Source organism: Lactuca sativa, chromosome 5 (assembly GCF_002870075.4).
Source record: "Lactuca sativa cultivar Salinas chromosome 5, Lsat_Salinas_v11, whole genome shotgun sequence".
Classification (NCBI taxonomy): Eukaryota; Viridiplantae; Streptophyta; class Magnoliopsida; order Asterales; family Asteraceae; genus Lactuca; species Lactuca sativa.
In genome coordinates, this window is record NC_056627.2 from 225,474,772 (window position 1) to 225,495,568 (window position 20,797).

Consider the following 20,797-nt stretch of genomic DNA (forward strand, 5'->3'; position numbering starts at 1 on the left):
AAAAAAATAGTCGCGGTCCTTTGATCCTCACGACATGACATGCATAGCCTCACATCGTAAGAACTGACTGCATGGTATTTTGATGAATTGAACCCCTTAATCCATTAAGCCACTAATCCACCACCTCCAGAAGACTTCCTTACACCCCAAAAGCCATAAAAATAAATGCTTTAAGCTCTTGCATGTACAATGCAAGACTTGAGCTCAAGTTAGATCATTTTATGAAGAAAAGGAGGTCAAAACCTCAACATGAGCTCAAACATCAGCCAAACTTCAGATCTACTACATATAATCACCAAGGGACTCACAGTACCCATAAAGTTTCCTACTTTATGGAGTCCCAACACTCTAACACATCTAATCATGAACCATAATGCATAAAACTATAGATCTAGCAGCAAGGAACCATAAAGGATGAAGCTTGAATACTCACAAGGGTCCAGAGAGGTTGCTAGAAGATGCCAATAAAGCTTGCAAGATGGATCTATGCACTAAAGGCGATCCTTTCTTCTTCGAGTCACCAAAACACCACCAAATGCTTAAGAACTAAAGGATGGGGCTAGGGTTTCGCTTGAAACGAAGGGAGGCTGAAAAAGATACCCTAGGTTATGAGATAAGATCCTTGAATATGGAAAAAAAACCCTAAAATTTGTGGGCATGGGCTGCAACTGGCCTCACGACGTGAGCATTATATTGTCATGCCGTGACTCTCATTTCCGCGTGTCACATCGTGAGCTCCTCATGGTCACGTCGTGACACCCACTTTCCCCAAAAGTCATGCCCTTGACCCCTTGATGCCATAAACCGATCCGTTCTGGAAACTGGGTGTTACATATCCACTTCTGTATCAAAGGTTGTAAGGAACCGATTGCAGATATGTATATAAAGAACATAGCTCAATAACATTTGTGTGTTCTTTTCTTTAGCATGGAATTAATTGTAGGTCTATATAAAGATCAAAAATAAGGGCATTAGTCTTTATGTTGGAATAGTAACTAGATTGCATTGCAACCTATTAAATTACCTTTGAATGTCAATAGAGTTAGATCAAACTCGCAACAACTTTTCCCATAGCAAACCAAGGTTTCTTATGGATCTCCCATGGAAGCAGTTTCACCCAACAAACATATCATGAATGGAATTCTGGGTCTTTATGATCTGACAATAAACGATAATCTTATTTAAAATGGTATGATGGGGGAATGGTTGGAAGGGTTATAGTTGTTGGAGGATCTCCATTTCACTAGATGGAATTGGGAAGAAAAATGGAGATACATCTTCGGTGTCACTTGCTCCTTATAAATGTAGTGAAGTAGTGAGGGGAAGGAAAAGTGGTGCAGTAGAGAAGGTTGATGAAAGGAGAAAAATATAAATGATCAAGATCTTGATTTCACATGTGGCGATGTTAATTTCATAAAGGTGGTGTTGATTTTCACAATGACGATGCTGAAGTGAGTAATGGCGGTGGTCGAAGGTTTCAGTATACCATGAATTTTATGTGGTTTTTAGTTGTATTTGTAAGTTACATGTGTCTGAGGGGATGTGTGAAAAGGGGTGGGGGTGGGGTGATATCTATTTTATTTTATTTTTCCTTTTTAATGTAAATGAAATAAGGGAAAAAAGATAAAAACGATTTAGAGGGGCATATAAGTCATTTCACGTGGCTCATGGACCAACCATATAAGTTTTAGAGACCATAAGGACCATATCCGTAAAAAAACAAAATTAACAGATACTTGAAATTGTGTCATTTGGTAAACCATAGAGACCATTTATGTAATTTTGTATAAGATATATTTTATTGATACTTTTGTAAATATCTTGACTATGAAATCATGTTAAAATTCTTGATTAAATATAAGTCATTTCACGGAGCTCATGGACAAACCATATAAGTTTTAGAGACCATGAGGACTATGTCCGTAAAAAAAATTAACAGATACTGAAATTGTGACATTTGATAAACCACAAAAACCATTTATGTAATTTTGTATAAAATATATTTTATTGATAGACTTTTGTAAATTTCTTATCTGCGAAATCATGTTAAAATTCTTGATTAAATATAAATTGCAGAGTAGAATAAAAAAAATCACTATATTTCATTGACACGCCTAAAATACATATTGACTGTCACTATCACCTCGATAACTATGCAATGGTTTTCGTTAATCTTTAAGAGGGAAAATGAATCCCTCTAAGACCGGAGGGTGTGGGAGGGACTCTTCCCTCATTTTTGGTGGGTCATACCCCTCTTTCCCTCACTTTCCTCTCCCTCACCAAAAAGCCAAGGAATTGGTGGGAAGCCATTCCCTCACTTTTTTTTAATATATTTCATACATATATTATACTCATTTTGTAGGGAATTAAAAACTATGAATTTTGATATATTTTTTTTATATTTTTATAATAATTATATAATTTTATAAATATTAAAAAAGATAAAAAGAAAAAAAATAAAAAAAATAATTGACCAATGAGAAGAGGAGAGAGAGTGCGGCACCCTCTCCCCCCACCTTTTTTCCCGCATTCCATTCCCTCACCCACAGAGTGGTGTTCAAGAGGGGAGAGAAGCTTCCTTCACCTTTCCTTCACCCCACTCCGTCCGACCTAATACCATTTACGAATTCACCTCAACAACATTTGAATGCATTAATATATATATATATATATATATATATATATATATATATATATATATATATATATATATATATATATATATATATATATATATATATATATATAAAACAAATCTCACTTAAACAACAATAACATACTACTTCCGTACTTGATGAATTCTACTTTAGGCGATCGCACAAACATTAACCTAAAAATTAAGAGCATCAAGATCCATATAAACAAGATGTCCTTTATGCATAGATGATATTTTATATTTATTCAAATCGACTAAAATAATAATATGGGTATATATAATATTTTGAAAGTTTACGGAAGATATAAATGGTATTTTAAACTTAGATTTATAAAGGAATATATACAGTAAAGTCCCAATATTTTCATCGATTTGACAAGAAAGTCCTAAACTTTATTTTTTTGACAGTAAAGTCCAAATTACCGACAGTTTTTGACAGTTTTACCCTTTTTTCCAGGTTAGCCGGTAATTAGGACTTTTTTGTCAAAAAAATAAAGTTTATGACTTTCTTGTCAAATCGTCGATTAGGACTTTACTGTCAAAAAAATGAAGTTTAGGATTTTTTTGTCAAATCGTTGAAAATATTGGGACTTTAGTGTATATATAATTTCTTTTGGTTAAAATTTAATGGTATTGATGACGTGCCTAGGGCAACACGGCAGGAACACGAGCCGAACATGCCAACCGGGCTCAGCCTAGCAGGCTTAGCGTCCGCTGGCACACCCGGGAGTGGAAGGCACAAGCGAAAGGCTCGCGCACGCCAACCCGACCCAGTAGGCTTAGCGTCCGCTGGTGCCCTCTGGAGCGGAACACACAGGCGAAAGGCTCGCCCCCGCCTAAAGACGCTCCCAGCTCCAAGAAAAAAGAAACGGTCAGGAGACAGGCAGGAGGATCGCCCCATTACCGTCAGAGCCAATAAGAGCGCCCTGACGGATAAAGGCGCATGACTCTCCAATCAGCGCCCCTGATCCTGTCTCCCCAAAAAAGCGATCTTGTCGGTACGGATCAGGCAAGGGAGCTAGGTATAAAAGGGTACGCTCTCAGACCTACGAGGTAAGTTCTCTCGACTCTTTGGAGAGAATACACACAAACCCTAAAACACCCTCTAACTTGACCGTCGGAGCGTTCTTCTGGGAACTCCTCCCGGAAAGCGGCTGACGGCCCTTGTTCTTTGTGATCTTGCAGTGATAGCTGAACATTCAAGAGGATTTGGCGAACAAAATAGGATCAAGGTCACATCAGGTATGATACTCTTTAAGCATAAGAGTTATTGAAACCTTCACTAATCTGCTAGATCCTATTGAAATCCTTAACGTTTACTTCTTGTTAAATCGTTTTTTCAATCTCAACAAACCGACATTGAAAAAAATTGAGATAATCAAGAAAGAAAAAAAGAACGAGAGTTGTGTTGGCTTTTTGCAGCCCCAAAAATGGAGAAATAAGAAACTGAAAAAAATGAAATTGTCCTTCTTTCCTTCTCCACATTCACACCCTTTTGACCAGACATGTGTTGTTTGTGTTTGTATAAAGTCAGGGCAATTTTGTTTTTTAGGTTTCTAATTTCTCAATTTTTGAGACTGCAAAAAGCCAACACAACACTGGTTCTTTCTTTATTTCTTGATTATCTCAATTTTTTTCAATGTCGGTTTGTTGAGATTAAAAAAACGATTTAACAAGAAGCAAACGTAAAGGATTTCAATAGGATCTAGCTGATTAGAGAAGGTTTCAATAACTCTTATGCTTAAAGAGTATCATACCATTAAATTTCTAAGAAATATATATATATATATATATATATATATATATATATATATATATACACACACTAAAGTCCCAATATTTTCAACGATTTGACAAAAAAAATCCTATTTTTTTTTACAGTAAAGTCATAATTGACGATTTGACAAGAAAGTCATAAACTTTATTTTGTTGACAAAAAAGTTCTAATTACCGGCTAACCGGGAAAAAAGGGTAAAAGTGTCAAAAACTGCCGGTAATTTGGACTTTACTGTAAAAAAAATAAAGTTTAGGACTTTCTTGTCAAATCGATTAAAATATTGGGACTTTACTGTATATATCCCATTTATAAAAGAATACAATATCAATTGATAATTCACATCATACAGGCTCCACTCGAAGAAAACCAACCAAACCCAAATTGATGATAATTAGGGTTTTTTTAGTTCTTTTGTCATTGATTTTGCTTGAAAGATCTTAGAAAAATACAATGAAAAATAAAGATATATTGAATAAGTAACATAAATGGTCCTAATGATTCATTGTATTTTTCAAATTTGGTTCAAGGGCATTTAAAAAAAATAACATGTCAAAAGTTAGATTTAAACGACTAAATGACCAACCATACAATAAAATGAAACCACAAAAATGATTCACATAACGAAATGCAAATTTGAACTAAAGTTGCCAATATTTGTAAACTAAACGGATCATTTATGTAATTTTGTCTAGGGGTTCAAGATTGTTGTTATTTAGTTTTTTTGTTGGATTCTTTAATCGAGATTAAAATTACGCGATGATTGCAAAATATATTTTGTTGACTTATTTATTTGAGACTGAATTTGGGTCACACATGTAATAGCAATGTACCTTCATCCTTATTCCACTCCGGTCGCCAATTTAGTGCAACTAATATCAACATATTTTCATTTGAGTGCAAGTCACAACAATATATTTTCGTTTTTATTTGCATTACATACAAACAACAACATATATATTTTCATCTTTATTTCGGTTTTGAATTTGGATTCGATCCAAATATAAAACTTATAAATTAATTGGATAATTTCTATGGATAGAACATAGCCGAATAGTAATATGCTAAAAACCGAACACATCAACATAAGTACGATAGAAAAATCGACAGTTAAACAAAACCAATGATAGAACTTTTGCCACAGAAAAAAGAAAAAAAAAATCTACAAAGCAATTGAAACTCTTGCAATTAAAAAAAAAAAAGCAAAAAATCAAGACACTTCCTAACATTGATTGACAAACTGAAATCCAAGTCCAAGGTACGTACAAAGCAACTTTTAACTTCTATCAAGACGCTTCCTAACTAGATGACTACATATCCACTAGGATTTACTTAAGCCATGATAAATTCATAAACCAAACAAAACATCATAATTTCACATCAGAGGTTTTTGGTCTTTCAAGAATGTTTGGAACTAATATCCACTTCACTTATTTTTGTTAACTTTACCTTCAACCCATGCTTCATCTGAAGTACTATGGAAGCGCTTGGAAACACCGGGTGACCTTCCACCAACTCAATATGATAACTATAAATGATCGTAGATGCCACTATCTTCAGCTGAGTGAAACTCATATCCTTACCTAAACAAGTCCTCGGACCTCCATTAAATGCCGGGAATTTGTAATATGGCTCATATTTCATCCCTCCTCCCTCTAATATCCATCTTTCAGGCTTAAATTCCATGCAATCCTGACCCCATATTTTTTTCATCCTGCCCATGCCATAATGATATAGAATAATCTTGGTTTTTTTACTAACCTTATGGCCACTTGGAAGGATATCCGGTTGTAATGGAATTTTGTGGTTAAAAGGAATAGGTGGATAAAGCCTCAAGGCTTCGCATAGAGCCCCATGAAGATAAACCAGTTTGCTTAACTCTTTCGAATTCCATTTTCGATCATCTACTTTCACCTCCATAAACCTGTGAATCTCCTCTCGAATCTTGTCCTCTACAATTGGATTTTTTGCAACGAGATAGAAAAACCATGAGAGAGTGGTACTAGTTGTATCTTTCCCTGCACCCACTAGGGTACCTAGGGTATCCCTTAAAAACTTGTTGTGATCTCCACAACTACCGGTTTGGTCTTTGAATTCTCTAATCAGCGATGTTCCTAGTCCAACGTTTTCTTCCCCATGTTCATTCTCAATGTTGCTCGACTCATTTTGTAATCTAGCAATGCACTTGTATAAAAAGTGATCAAGAACATTGCATGCTTCACTCAACTTCTTCTCATTCCCGATTCTTAGTAGTTGTTGCAATTTCCAAAGAAACGGTGGCATAAAATGTCTGTAAAATATACCTTCTTGAATATCTGTCATGGACTTCTCACACGGAAGGGAAGGGAAATCAACAGAAAGGCTTTTCGGGTCATAGTCTAAGAGCAACCTGCATATAGTGTCAAAAGTGAACCTTTGAAATATATCCTGCAAATCCGCCTCTTTGCCTACTTCGCAAATTGATTCTAGCACTGGTAAAAGCCCGCTTTCCACCTTATTCCAGACAATCGCTTCAAAAACACTTTGAAAGTTGGGTTGCCTTAAGAGGGACATGGTGGTTTTGCGCTGGATCTCCCACATATGTCCATCGGCATTAAAGATTCCATCTCCAAGGATATCAAACATTTTACGGAAATTTTGGCCTTTAGGATAATTAGGGAAGTTCTTGCTTAAAATGTGATGGATATCTAATGGATCCGTTGTAACGAGCATATCCATGTTGGTGAACCATGGACCTTTAAACATGAAAGTGCCACCACTTCGTTTCAGATAAATAGTGGCCAAATCATGCAGTTGGTGCAAGTTTGTGAGGACTGCTGGTATCATACCAAGAAGCACCAAATTTCTATGGACAAGTGTTTTTAAGTTTTGAGGTTTGTAACGAAAAACAAGAACAGAAAGGAGAATGATAACCAAAAAGAGAATGAACAAAGATGGAAGGAAAGCCATGTGGAAGAGACGCACAAAAATATAGAGATGAACTTACGTCTTAGTGTATAGTTATGTCATATACATATATAGTGGTGCATAATGGTATTGTATGTTTTTGTTTTCATTTAATTTTGATCTATTTCAGTTTTAATAAAATAAGTTACTATTTGTTGAATATTTGAGATAATTTTTTAAGGTTTATGTTGCAATCCACCATCCAACTATTTCAAACAAGTATATATTTAGTCGCTCTAATTTTTTACACTTATATATGATCATTTAACTTTTTTGTTAATATTATATCGTTATGACATTATAGTGATGACCTTATGTAGGTGCATGCTTTTGTTGGATAGTTTTTCCACTTGGAATCCATGTAGGTGTTTATGTGGTACAGCATGGTTTAGTGAAGTCTGTGACATTAGCAATGGATAATGTCTTTTGCTAAAACAGAAAGGTTGTCGCTCAGTGTGTAGACCAAATTATATATGTCGCCAACCTAGTAGTTACCTAGCTATTTAGATGACGGATTACTTATAGATATGGCCACGTTTGATAGCCAAGTCTTTTTGTAGCCATGTTATGTTCGATTCATAATTATGTAAAGATAATGTCGAACATTCCACACTGATGGTCAGCTTATAAATCCATGGAATTCTCTAAGCATAAGACTATAAAAAAAAACAAATAAGTCTTATGTTTGATCGATTTAAGTAGGTATATTTCAAATTAATTTAAATTAGGTACATTTGGGTACGAATTAAAATGGCACCCCTTCTGATTTGATAGTTTTTCTTTTGTTGTTTTTTGTTTTTTTTTTCTAAATTTTGTCTTTTGTTAATAAAAACAATAACTGATTTATTATTATTATTATTATTATTATTATTATTATTATTATACAAAACCTTATAAATGGTCTTGTATTTTCTAGAAATTTGGGATATAGTTTCTAAATTCAAAAAATCTTATAAATAGTTATTGTGGTTTCAAAACTTTTAAAAAATAATCCATATGGTTTCAAACTTTTAACAAATAGCCCCTCACTCAAAAAATACTAATTTACCCTTTTTAATATATTTTTGATTTTTTTAAAATCTATTTTAAATAAGAAAAGGAAAAAAGAAATTAAAATCCATTGGGCCCACCTCCCTCTCTCTCTCTCTCATTTGAAAAGAAAACCCCACCCTCACCTTACCTCCCCTACCTCCACCCTCGATCTTCTTTTTCCCACTTCACATGTAACTTAACCTACACATATATACATATACTTAAATACAGAGTCATTTAAACCTTTCTCTATTCCCGACTGTAAGGATAGAGAGATATACAAATATATCTTAAGGACAAGGTTTGAGAACTCAAACCTTCAGATCAGCACAACAATGGAGGTAAATAATCTTTCTAGTCAAGTTTGGATATATATATATATATATATATATATATATATATATATATATATATATATATATATATATATATATATATATATATATATATATATATATATATATATATATAACCTTTCAAGCCTTGAAGATATAACAAAAAAATATTCAAGTAACTAAATAATAAAATAGAATATGAACAGTGAAGGAATTTAAGAACAAAGAGAATTATATGATATGGCTGAATGATTCTTGATTTGTAACGCCTGATGGTTCCAAGGTATTATTCATTTTAATCATTTATTTAATTATTTTAATCATGTAAGTTATTGTTGGGCTTAGAGGATTGGGCCTTCATGAGTGGGCTTCGCTGAGGCCATACGTTGGTGTACGCAGGGCGTAGAAGGATCAAAAGGATCGCGGAGCCATGCACGTACGCATAACGTACGTGGTCAGACCCTAAAACCCTAATTTTAGGGTGTAAGCCCTATGTAATGTCATTAAGTCCCATGTGTTTCCCTCCCTATCAGCCTCCTCTATCCAGAAACCCTAAAATCAAGTCTTATCTTCCATTGTTGAGTGATGTAATGTCATTAAGTCCCATGTGTTGGCCTCCCTATCAGCCTCCTTTGTCCAGAAACCCTAAAATCAAGTCTTATCTTCCATTGTTGAGTGTGTGAGATTTTGGAGAGCTTTAAGTGTTCATTTTTGTGCATTTTAAAGGAGTTGAAGAAGCTAGAAGTTGCTTAGCCTGAAGAGGAGGTCTTGGATCCAGAACCTCTACCCATTTTGTAAGAAGTTTGAGGTATCAAGTTCTTATCTTGGTTGCTAGATGCTTAGATCTCCTTCTTAGTTATATAGTAATGTGTTTAGCCATGGTTTGTATAGATATTAGGATTAGTACATCCCAAAGCTTAATCTTTCAGATCCAAGGTCTTCATGTACTCTTTTGGCATAAAGGTGCCAACTTTATGGAGTTTAGGGGCTTCATGCATCCATTAAGTCCTTCACTAAGTCCTTTTTGAGCTTTAGAGCTTCTTATGGTCATGCCTGGATGTAAAGTTAGCAAATTTACGTGGTATTTCAACTTAAAGGGGCCATATCTACATCCTGGAGCAAAGTCTTAACGATTTAAGAGCTTAATCTCGAAGTTACCTGAATTGGTTGAGCATGTCGGGTGTACAAGCCTGTACGCGCAACGTACAAGCCCTCGATGCAGTACGCTTAGCGTACCAGCTAAGTACGCCCAACGTACTCACTCTTATAGGATTTCGATAATGGACTTTTGGTTTGGGCCTTTGTTTGGGATTGGAAGGTTAGGGTTTAGTTGGGCCATCTGATTTTGGTTGTTTTGGGGCCAAGTATGTTATTGGGTTTTAGGCTAAGGCCCATGTGAAGGAATTGGGCCCAATTGGAAATTGGGCCATATTTTGGGCCCATTTGATTGTGGTTATGGACTTCATTCTTGGACCAAGCTAGGTTAGGGGTAAAATGATCTTTTTGCCCCCAAGTAGAGATTTTTGGTTAAGATGTAGATCCCAAATGTTATTTAGTTTTTATTTGGCAATTGTAAATCGGGGAGTTGTAGGGCCAACAATCAGGGATGATTCGTTTCATTAAGCTTTTCGAGGTGAGTTTCCCTCACTAGGTTTAGCGGGACGAAGACACCAATACCGACCCATGTTTATGCTATGTTAGTGTTTGTGATATTTCACCGGCTTAACTATGTCTTTTTGAGGGTGGGAATGAAGAGCCTGTAGATCACAACAAAGAAGATAAGACCGTCGGTCACCGTCTGGGAACAAGGCTCCAACGATCAAGTCAATGAGGGTCTGAGAGTGAGAGGGTTAAAAGTGTAAAGAGAGTGTTAAAGGGTTTTCGATATTGTCCCTTTCTCTTGGAGGGAAAGGGGTGCCTTTTATACCTGTGGTTAGGGAGAACAGATCCCCGACAGTATCTTCTACCGTTACAGGCATGGTAAGGGCTGATGGCTTCTGATTAGAGGGTCGTGTTCCATAGGCGGTTGTTTGCTATTGGTGCAGATTCTACCAGAAGCGGCGTCTAGAGCACTACACCTGTCGCTCCGGGGAACTCTTGGTACTGTTTTGTCTTCAACGTTATCCTTGGTGCTTGGGCACCAAGGAACAGATACGGGGTCTCGAAGGCGAAGGAAAAGGCTCGATGCTAGTCACGCGTTGCTCCTTGGCCTATCCATCTGTTAAACTAGTGGTTCTGTTATCTTTGACGGATTCCTGGTGGGATACGTCAACAAGTCCCTTAGGCTAGTAGACGCCAACGTTGGCTTAGGGTAGTTGAGTTGTTCTAGCTTGGATCTGGACACGCGTTCGGCGGGGATTGTTTCTGATGATTGCTGACGTGACAGAGGCGTTTTCGCATACAGTTTTCCTCATTGTAACCGGTTGGGCTTCCCATCCGCATTTAAAACTTCCCCCATTTGATTCGAACTTACTTTTCCTGGTTCTTTTCACTTCTGCTACCTCTTTTCCTTTTCTCTTCTATTTCTATTTCTTCGACAAACCATAGCTGACTTGAATATCGGGATCGTTCCTTCTTTAAGCGAGTTCGCCGCTCTTCAAGAGCGGTTTGGTTTTCTTCCTGAGCACGGTGTGGAGTATCCTCGGAAAGGGGCGATAATTTATCGTTCACCAGACGGGAAGGTCGGGGTCCCTAATCTGATCTTTGAGGTCGGTTTGAGGCTGCCAACAACAGATTTCTTTGACGAGATAATGCGCTAATATGGATTTCGTGTGAAAGATATGACTCCAAACTTCGTTAACAAGATCGTTGGCTTTGAAATCGTATGTCGGTTTTTGGAGTTCTGCCACAATTTTGGGTCTTCAAAGCTTCCTTCAATTCTTCTACACAATCCGGTGTTCGGACCTTTTCCCAAAGGCAGGGTGTTCGTGCCTTCATCATCAACCAAAAAGCTCCGAAGAAGAATAGGTAGGATTGGTGGCTCTGGGTGAATCACAATCTTGTGGGTTTTGATTATCCTCGCTTAAACATTTTTTGGATCGAGGGTCGGAACTGTTTGGGGCCAGTGTCACTGTGGTGCAAGCACTAAAGACCATTTGTGTTAACAGCAAGGATTGGGATGACCACATGCTTGCTGCGGTTGGGATGAGTGTTGCCTGGAGGGCCCAAGGGATGATGCCCCAGTTCTACATCGAGAAAGATGGTAATCACTTCTCCTCCCCCTTGATATACTCTCGCAGGTCCGATGGTGAGAAACTGATGTTTAGAGTGCCTCTGGGTGGGATCACATAGCCTTTCGCCTGCTATTAGTACTCGTCTTGACCCTTGGGTCCTGTTATTGTGAGAATCTCCTCTTTTTTTATTGGTTGTTTGCTTGCTTCCTTGCGGGTTCTTTCATCTTTTTGGTTAGCTTAAAACTTTGACCGTAATACCTTTGCTATTTCTGTTAGGTCTTCGTTCAATTGCTTGTCCACTACTTCTCATTTGAGTATCATGCATTCTCTGGTGTCGTACATTTTTCTCTTGTGGTATTAGTAATATTTTCTTTTTTCCTTCTCCGTCCGCTGCGGGTTTTTTTCTACGGCGTGTACTTCCGACCTGTGGCTCCTCGGATCGTCTTTGATGAACGGGCAGAATCTGCGGGAGGAATGTCTTGAATGTCTGCTCTGTTTTTTGTGGTTCCATCGTTGCACTCTTGATGTGAATATTTAATGCACTAGTTTTTTATTTATTTATAATTCCTATTTTATCGCATCTAAACCACATCTTACAGGCAGTGAACCCGATCGAGTATAGTATAGCTTTGATAAGCAGCGGTGTCGAACACAAGGGGAACGGTAGTGAATTAATTTAAAATATTTGATTATAGGTTACAAAACACACGAAAGCAGTAAAGAAATGGTTTATTAATTCTCAGACGAACAATTAATTAACAAATCTTGATAAACTAACAGGAAAACAAATCTCTTCAGGTACTTTGGTTTAGATAAATTACACCTTAAAAGCATAGACAATTGCATACACAAACTCATTTATTCACGTTCACCGATTCCTAAAATGATTAGATTCGCATTCACTATTACTAATCCTTTAGCAAACAAGTTAATTCAAACAGTGATCAGTTGATTAAACTAACATGTTTCCTAGTGTTCAGTTCGTATCAAGCAAGACTTGTAATAATAGTTAATCAAATTACTAATTCAATTTAACCTCTTGTTGATGGTCATCAAACAAGGCTCACACATTAACTTACCTATTTCCGAGTTAACCCTAGGTTCATGTTCACTAATACTAGGCATACAATCTTGTTTTCACGAAACTATATGATTCAAGCAATTAAGAAGATGTTCATACAACTCAATAAACTTGATTATTAACATAAAATAATTATCATTAACACATGAGGATCTTTTAACAAGCTCAACAAGATAAATTAAACACGAATAAAACAATCCAAATAGCAATTAATCCATAAATCAAGGTTTAATCTAATCATAAACACAAAGCAAATGGTTTTGATACCAAAATCAGAAAGTAAAAACATAGTAGTATCACAGTGGAATGCTAAACATGGTCACGATAACAAACTACATGATTACCGACACAAATCCGCTCTCTAATCCTTCATATCTTCGCTCCCGTCAGCTTAGCGGCCTTCCGGCCGCCTTCTAGACCCTCAAAACGGCAGCTATGAAGTTTTCTAGTCGCACAAGTCGAAGTGGAATATCATAGATTATTCAAAATGGTGGAATGATATGGGGTATTTATAGTTGAATGGATATGGAATTAATATGGAATATTAGATTTGGATTGGAATAAGGAAACTAATGTGGCTTAGGGATTAAGCAAATAAAAATAAGGTAAGTGGTGCTTAGGGAACAAGTAACTTGGAGGGAATTTCCGTCCAGCTTTTATGCTTCATCTTCAAGGCCGATTTTGGATAAGATAAGTTCCGAATTAGCAAAAAGGCCCTTTCACATAAGTCGTAGGAAATTTCGTCTAGTTTTCAGAACATTTTGAATCTTGTCAATTGGACTTATGAGTCATCATATATACCCAAAACACTGAAGAGGGGTCAATCTGCCAACAATATCCTTTTTGCATCTTTTCAGCTCCATTCTCTTTCTATTGCATTCCATCTCCCATTTTAACTGTAATTAAATATTTCAAAGCATATTAAGTATATTTTAGTTCTAAATAATAATAATAAAGGATAAAATATTAAGATATGTTATACATAAATATATATAAAAATACACATATCAAAATACCCCACACTTAGCCTTTGCTTGCCCCCAAACAAACTGACTTTTATTATTTCACCAATATCACATAGAACAATCCATTTTAAACCCAACCATTATTCCAAAGCCGCAATGCATGTATTTGTGTCTATAAATCCTAAGAACTTCCCACTCCTAAATACTCACAATCCTTATGAACCTTCACCCCTTAGTTTATACGGTACTCATTTCTGCAACCCTCCAAATCAATCCTCAGAAATCTTTCTTAACCTCAAGGTATTTTTGTAAAGCTACCCAAGCATACATAATCTAGAAATTACAACTTTAAGATACCACAATGAAGCTCTTGGAATTCTTCTATTCCTTTGAATATTTGATATTGATTTCTTTGAATTCACCACCTTTTGGATTTTTGGTATCTTCAACTTTTGAACTTTTGGAATTTTGATCTTCAAATTCTCACTTTAATTGCTCCAAAATTCTTCAACTTTTTGGTAATTTCTCTCTCTTTTTTTCCACTTGTAACTCACTTTTTTTTTCACTCAAAACCTACATGCTTAAGCAGGGGCGCTTAACTTCAACCCTTATTGGTTAGAGTATTAGTCTAAGTGCAATGACTAAATAAGCTTTCCTGGATAGATTTCAGGTTTAGGCTGCAAAAAATATTATGCCATATAAACTACCAGATTACCTTTCATATCTCATGGCTTTTCACTAGGAAATGGGAAGCCACAAATACACTATAACATGTGTAAGCTCAAGTAAACATTTGGGTTCTCATTGGATCATCCCATACAATATTAGCAAAATTTTAAATTATCACTAGATTTTCTAAATTAAACTATTATTTAAAGTTTATAAATTTTTAACTATTTTTTAATTTTTCAATTTAAATTGCTTTTTCGATCCTCTACCCACACTTATTTTATACAATGCCCTCATTGTATGCTAAAACTAATAAAAACAGTAAAAAGGGAGAAAAAGGAACAGACTCCCCTGGGGTAGTTGTGGCGAGATCGAATGGGGCTGCTAAAAGTTGCTCCATAAATGTGCTGAAAACTGGAACTGCTGCTTCTGAGTATGCCGGTAAATAAAACCAAGAACGCCAACTTCTAAAATATGGTGCAAAAGATTGCAAATAAATGCAATGTGTAATATCCATGACGTGGGAAAGTGTCGACCACGTCGTGTCGTCGAGTGAGGAAAAACTCATATCACAAATAATAGCACGGCCATGACGTGGTAAGTGTTGGCCATGTCGTAGTATCTAGAATGACAACTTCCTTCTTGCGATGAAAAACTCCCCCACGACATAGGAAAGTGTCAACCATGTCGTGGCAGCCGGGATGATACTTCTATCTCGCATCGAAATAAAACTCTATGGTGTGGGAACAATTCTTCCATGCCATAGAATCAATGTATAGTTGGAAACGCCACTCTTCGAAATAAAAATCTCTCCAAATATCAACGCACACCCCACACTTATTAAAAGTCATGGCTCTCAAGTGTCAACTTCAAACTCTCACACGGTTTTTTCTCTCATGACAAATCAACATTCAACCCCAATTGATGAAATTTTTGAAAGCATCCGAAGCAAAATGCCAAGCTAATGCTTGATACTGACTCGTTCATGTGTGGATATGCAGGTGCTCCACTGTCCATTGTGTGTTGCATGTGATAGGGGCTTGCATACCATTGACCATATTCGTAACGGTACCTATGGTTGTATCCCGACGCTTGTGGCATATACGCTGTTGGATTAGGTGTCTAAGCACATAACTATAATTAGTATGTACTTGATTTGATTGGAGCATGGTCCTTTTGGGTTGCCTTCACTCATGCAACTTGACAGGATGACTAGTGGAGAGAGAGTAGGATTTATTATTTAAAATAATAAATTGGTACTCAAAATGATTTTATCAGGGGGGGGGGGGGGGGGAAGAGGCCAAAGCCCCGACAAAGATAAAATGATTTTATTAATATATTATAAGATTAATATATTATTTGGAAATCATATTATTAATTAGTATTTAATCAAAAATTAATTTGATATTAATTTTGGGATTAAAGGAACTGATTAATAATGGAGAGATTGTTTTGCAAATCATTGATAGTTGCAGAACTGGGCTATTGGACTACTTAATTAGGAGTGGACGAAATCCTATAGGGAAGCCATATAGATTTTGTCCAAGGCCTCATAAGGAGGATTCCATGGGCTGCTTAAGACTTAAGCAGGAATTAGGGTTTCCTCCAGAAACCCTAGTAGCCCATAGCTATAAAGGAACCCCGCCATATGGAATTTTCGGCCAATGCATTCTAAGAGAAACCCTAGCCAACTTTTCCACCTCTTTCCTCCTCTCATCCGTTTCATTGGGTTTTTGTGACTCCATTAAAGGTGCAACACTTGTGTGCTTGATATTAAGCTTATCTAAAGGAATACCATCTTCTCGATGTAAAAAGGATCTTTCGTTACTTGAGGAATACACCTAATCTTAGGTTATTGTATCCTCATGATTTGCAGTTCAAGTTAGTGGGAAACACTGATTCATATCATGGTGGATGTGGTATTGATCGAAAAAGTAATTCAGGGGGCTCAAATGCTGGGATATAGACTTGTAAGTTGATCCAACAATAAGCAAACATCAAGGACTTGCTCTACTGTTGAAGTTGGATATGTAGCCGCTGGAAGGTTTTGTGATCAGATTCTTTGGATTCAGAATCAAATCTTAGACTATGGTCTCAACTTTTCAAAAACTACCATTTGTTGTGACAACACCAGCGCCATTCAGATGATACAAAACTCGGTGCAACATTCCAAGACCAAGCACATTGACATTCGTCATCACTTCATCAGGTACATAGTTTAAAAAGTAAAATTGGCTGACATTTTCACTAAGGCATTGGATGAGAAGACCCTAAATAAATTTATTGCATATATTGGCATGTTTTCAATGACTTGATCATCTTCTAACTCGATTAAAATAACTTTGCTTTTATTTTTTTTCTTAAAACTCAAAAACACAAAAATAAGTGCTTCTTTTATTATGCTTTAGTTAAAGAAATTTACATAATTTGCTTAAGTTTTTCATCTAATGTTTACAAGTATTTTCGTTTCTCTATTCTCTATTTTTAGATCTGTCAATACTGCACCTCTTCCTTCCTGAGTTAGAAAGAGTTGGGGTCATTCAGAATGTTCTGAATGCTCTATTCATTGAGAAGAATATTGGCAGCGAGTCTTCTTCTTTTTTACAATGCCATCTTTCTCCTCCACTCACTGTTATAGATGCAAGAAGCCATCATAATTACAATGAGTCTTACTTTCATCTACTGACTCATAATCTGATAAAAACTCGAGTGCCCTCATGTTGATCTTGTCAACTCGTTGGTTATACATATTAGAACAAATTAACTTGTTGGTTGGTTCATGTTCTTCTCTTGTTTTTGGTGAACATGAAGCTTGGAATCTATCTGCAATACTTCAATGATTAAAGTCATCTTCACTCTAGGTTTGTTGTGAATCGTATTAGGTATTGATGCCCTTGTTCTTGTTTGTGCACTCTTTTATAGAATGTATTGAAGGGGGAGATATCTCAAACAAAGGAAACTAATTCATGAGCTTTTAAATCAAAAGATTTTCTAGCATCAACGTTATGATTCTCCTGAAAAAGGCTACGTAAAGGTCCTATGAAAAAGTTGTATATTAATTTTTAACTATTAATTTGTTGACCATCCCTTCACTATTATATCTTTACCATTTTTGTCTTGTATCATATTAAATTAATTGATAGTGAAATATAATTTCTATACTGAAACTTAACTTTATGATAAATAAGATAAACCACTTGTCGTTGATAAGTTTACAATGTTTATAATTCACATCGATTTCACCTCAACGTGATTGAAACACTCCATTTTCTCCCCAATATCTTCTTAAGAAAACTTAACGATTCACTGTGATACACGACACATTAATAAAAGTTTGAAACTCTATGCCGATGGTTAGTCTATGTATCATAGGCTATCACACACATCAACCTCTTCTTGCCCATAATTTTTTTCTTAAAAGCTTTATGATTCAATATAACATACCATATGCTGATGAGAACTTGAAACGTTTGTGTTGAAGATTAGGCTATGTACCATAGCTTATTACACGCACTAATCCATTCTCAACTTATATTCTTCTTTAGAATTTTGTGATTCAGCGTATTAAGCCAGATGCTGATGAAAATTCGAAAAATCTGTGTCGATGGGTATATTATTGTCCATGATATATTACACGCACCTACCCATTCTTTCCCAACAAATCTTCTTTTAAAGAAGTTAGTGATTCATTTTATTTTCCATACACTGATAAAATTTTGACACTCTTTTACGATGGGTATATTATATACCGGAATGTATTACACGCATCATTCCTATCTCACCCCTTATTCTTCTAATAAAAGAAATTAATGATTTAGCGTATAAAATCATACTCTAACGAGATCGTGCAACACTATGTTAATGAATGAAAATTCAAACACATACTATTAGGAGACATCACAATCTCACTTGATTACCAGCTGCAACTCATGATATGTTGATTGTTTCCGCTACTTCTATGTCTCGCTGGTCCTACTACTATCATTATGACTCGGACGTTCTGTTGATGCTAAAAGGGGGAGAAATATCACGTTCTGATGTGATCATTCTAATAGCAAACACTCTTGAAACAAGAGGATTATACATCTAAGGGGAGCAAAACTCATCTATTGTTTATCTGAGGAGGAGGTTCATACATCTTCTCAAGAGAAGATATAGAAGAAGTTTTCAAAGTGTTTCTCAAACACATTCATTTTCTCAGGGAGGGGGGGGGGAGGTGAAGAAGTTGTTAAAGATTACTTTTGACATCACCAAATATGGGGGATTCTAAGGTCACACCTTATGATCTGATGAGTCAAACATCACATGCTGACCGCCAATGCCAGTGCCAACGTCAGCACTACGCCAACACTAGATCTTATTAACATTTGTGTGAACTTCATAATCTAAGTAACTTATGTATATTAGACAGTTATATGTATATATATATATATATATATATATATATATATATAGATGTCTGATTCGTAATGTTAGTGAGTAGGATCAGACCTTTACTTAGATAGGTATACATCCATTCATTAGTAGGATTTTAGTTATTGTAATCATATATAATCAACTTTAGGGTGAATCCCTAATGCAAGTCTTGGTGACCGTCTTTGTGACCTTGTTCTCTTGGTGATAACAATATTTCTTAGTGAAAGCATCTTTGTGATTACTTTTGCTCTTTTTTTTTCTGTTTAATATTGTTCTTAGCTTGTTTAATCATTTTTATTTATACTTGAGTGTATCTGATCGATACAAACCTTCAATTGTTCCCAAGGATCAGATATGATTTGCTTTCATTGCAATTAGACGGGCCACAGGAAGGTCGATTTTCCGAGGTTGATGGGAGGAGCAGTGGCGGTACCAGTTCCAACTACACTGAGGATCACAGATGCCCATGAGGGTAAGACAACGCCCCCTGTGGGGAAGAGCAGGGCTTTTCAGCTGACAACAGAGGAGGTGCGTACGAATCGTGATGTAGTCACATGTATGTTTTCCATTTATTATTCTCTTTTGTTATTGTATATGCTTATGTTTCATGTTGTGGTGTTTAGGGACGTTCATGGTGAATGGGTTGCTTGCTTTGGTTCTTTTTGATTTGGGTGCTACCCGATCTTTTCTCTTTCTTACGCTCAACAAGAGGTTTGACAATTGTCTTGGTGAACTAGATTGCCCATTGGAGATTGAGATTGCTGATGATTGTCCAATGAGAGTTTAGGGGGTTCATCGAGGTTGTATTTTGGAGGTTTTTAGTGAGAAATATCCAATCTACTTGGTTCCCATTCCGTTTTGCGAGACGAAGGTGATTGTGGGTATGGACTGGTTGAGCCTTTATGGGGCTACGATTGACTACCGACATATGTTAGTGATAGTGAGAACCCCAAATAGGGGAGATCTAGTTGTTCGTGGCGAGGGTGCACAGCGTGGACCGACTCTCTATTTAGCTGCTAGAGCTAGGAGATACCTTTAGCATGGATGTTTTGGGTTTTTGGCGTATGTGTTGGATACTCGGGTTGAGGGGAAGATGACCGTTGATGATGTGCCTATTGTTAGGGATTATCCTGATGTGTTTCCTGAGGATTTGACGAGAGTGCCTCCTGAGAGTCAGGTTGAGTTATGTATTAGTTCCCGGTGTGGATCTGATAGCCAAGGCACCTATCGTTTAGCACCTCCAAAGATGTAGGAGTTGTTTACACGGCTTCAAGAGCTATTAGACAAGGGATTTATCAGGCCAAGTAATTCGCCATGGGGAGCACCGATCCTATTTGTGAAGAAGAAGGACGGTTCATATTGTTGGGTTTTGAGCATTCTAACACTCCTAAGTGTACATGCAACCCTAAATACCTTGGATCTCTGTTTTCTCTATTATACATACAAATATGAACATCCAAGGTATTATCCTAATCTAGCATATAAAATAATGAATATAACAAGATAGAATACATACCTCTTTCATGTAGAAAGTCTTCATGAAGCTTGAGTGCCTAGTGCCCCAAGTGTGACACCTCAAATGGTTCACACAACACCAAATACACTTGGAATAACTTGAGAGAAATCTACACTTCATGAAATCGGCTAGCTCTTCTCTAGAATCATACTAGTCGCCGATTTTGTCAAGAATAAGATCTTTATATAGTGTTACAATTAGGGTAAACCCTAATTGTCATGACTTTCCATTTCC

At 36.4% G+C, this 20,797-nt stretch overlaps 1 protein-coding gene across 1 annotated transcript; it reads right to left on the minus strand.

Moving 5' to 3' along the window:
- Window positions 1-5,631: 5,631 nt before the first annotated feature.
- LOC111886591 (alkane hydroxylase MAH1) lies at window positions 5,632-7,403 on the minus strand. Its single transcript, XM_023882842.3, has one exon. It carries the CDS (start codon window positions 7,377-7,379, stop codon window positions 5,829-5,831), a length of 1,551 nt encoding a protein of 516 aa, XP_023738610.1. The 5' UTR covers window positions 7,380-7,403; the 3' UTR covers window positions 5,632-5,828.
- Window positions 7,404-20,797: the final 13,394 nt, after the last annotated feature.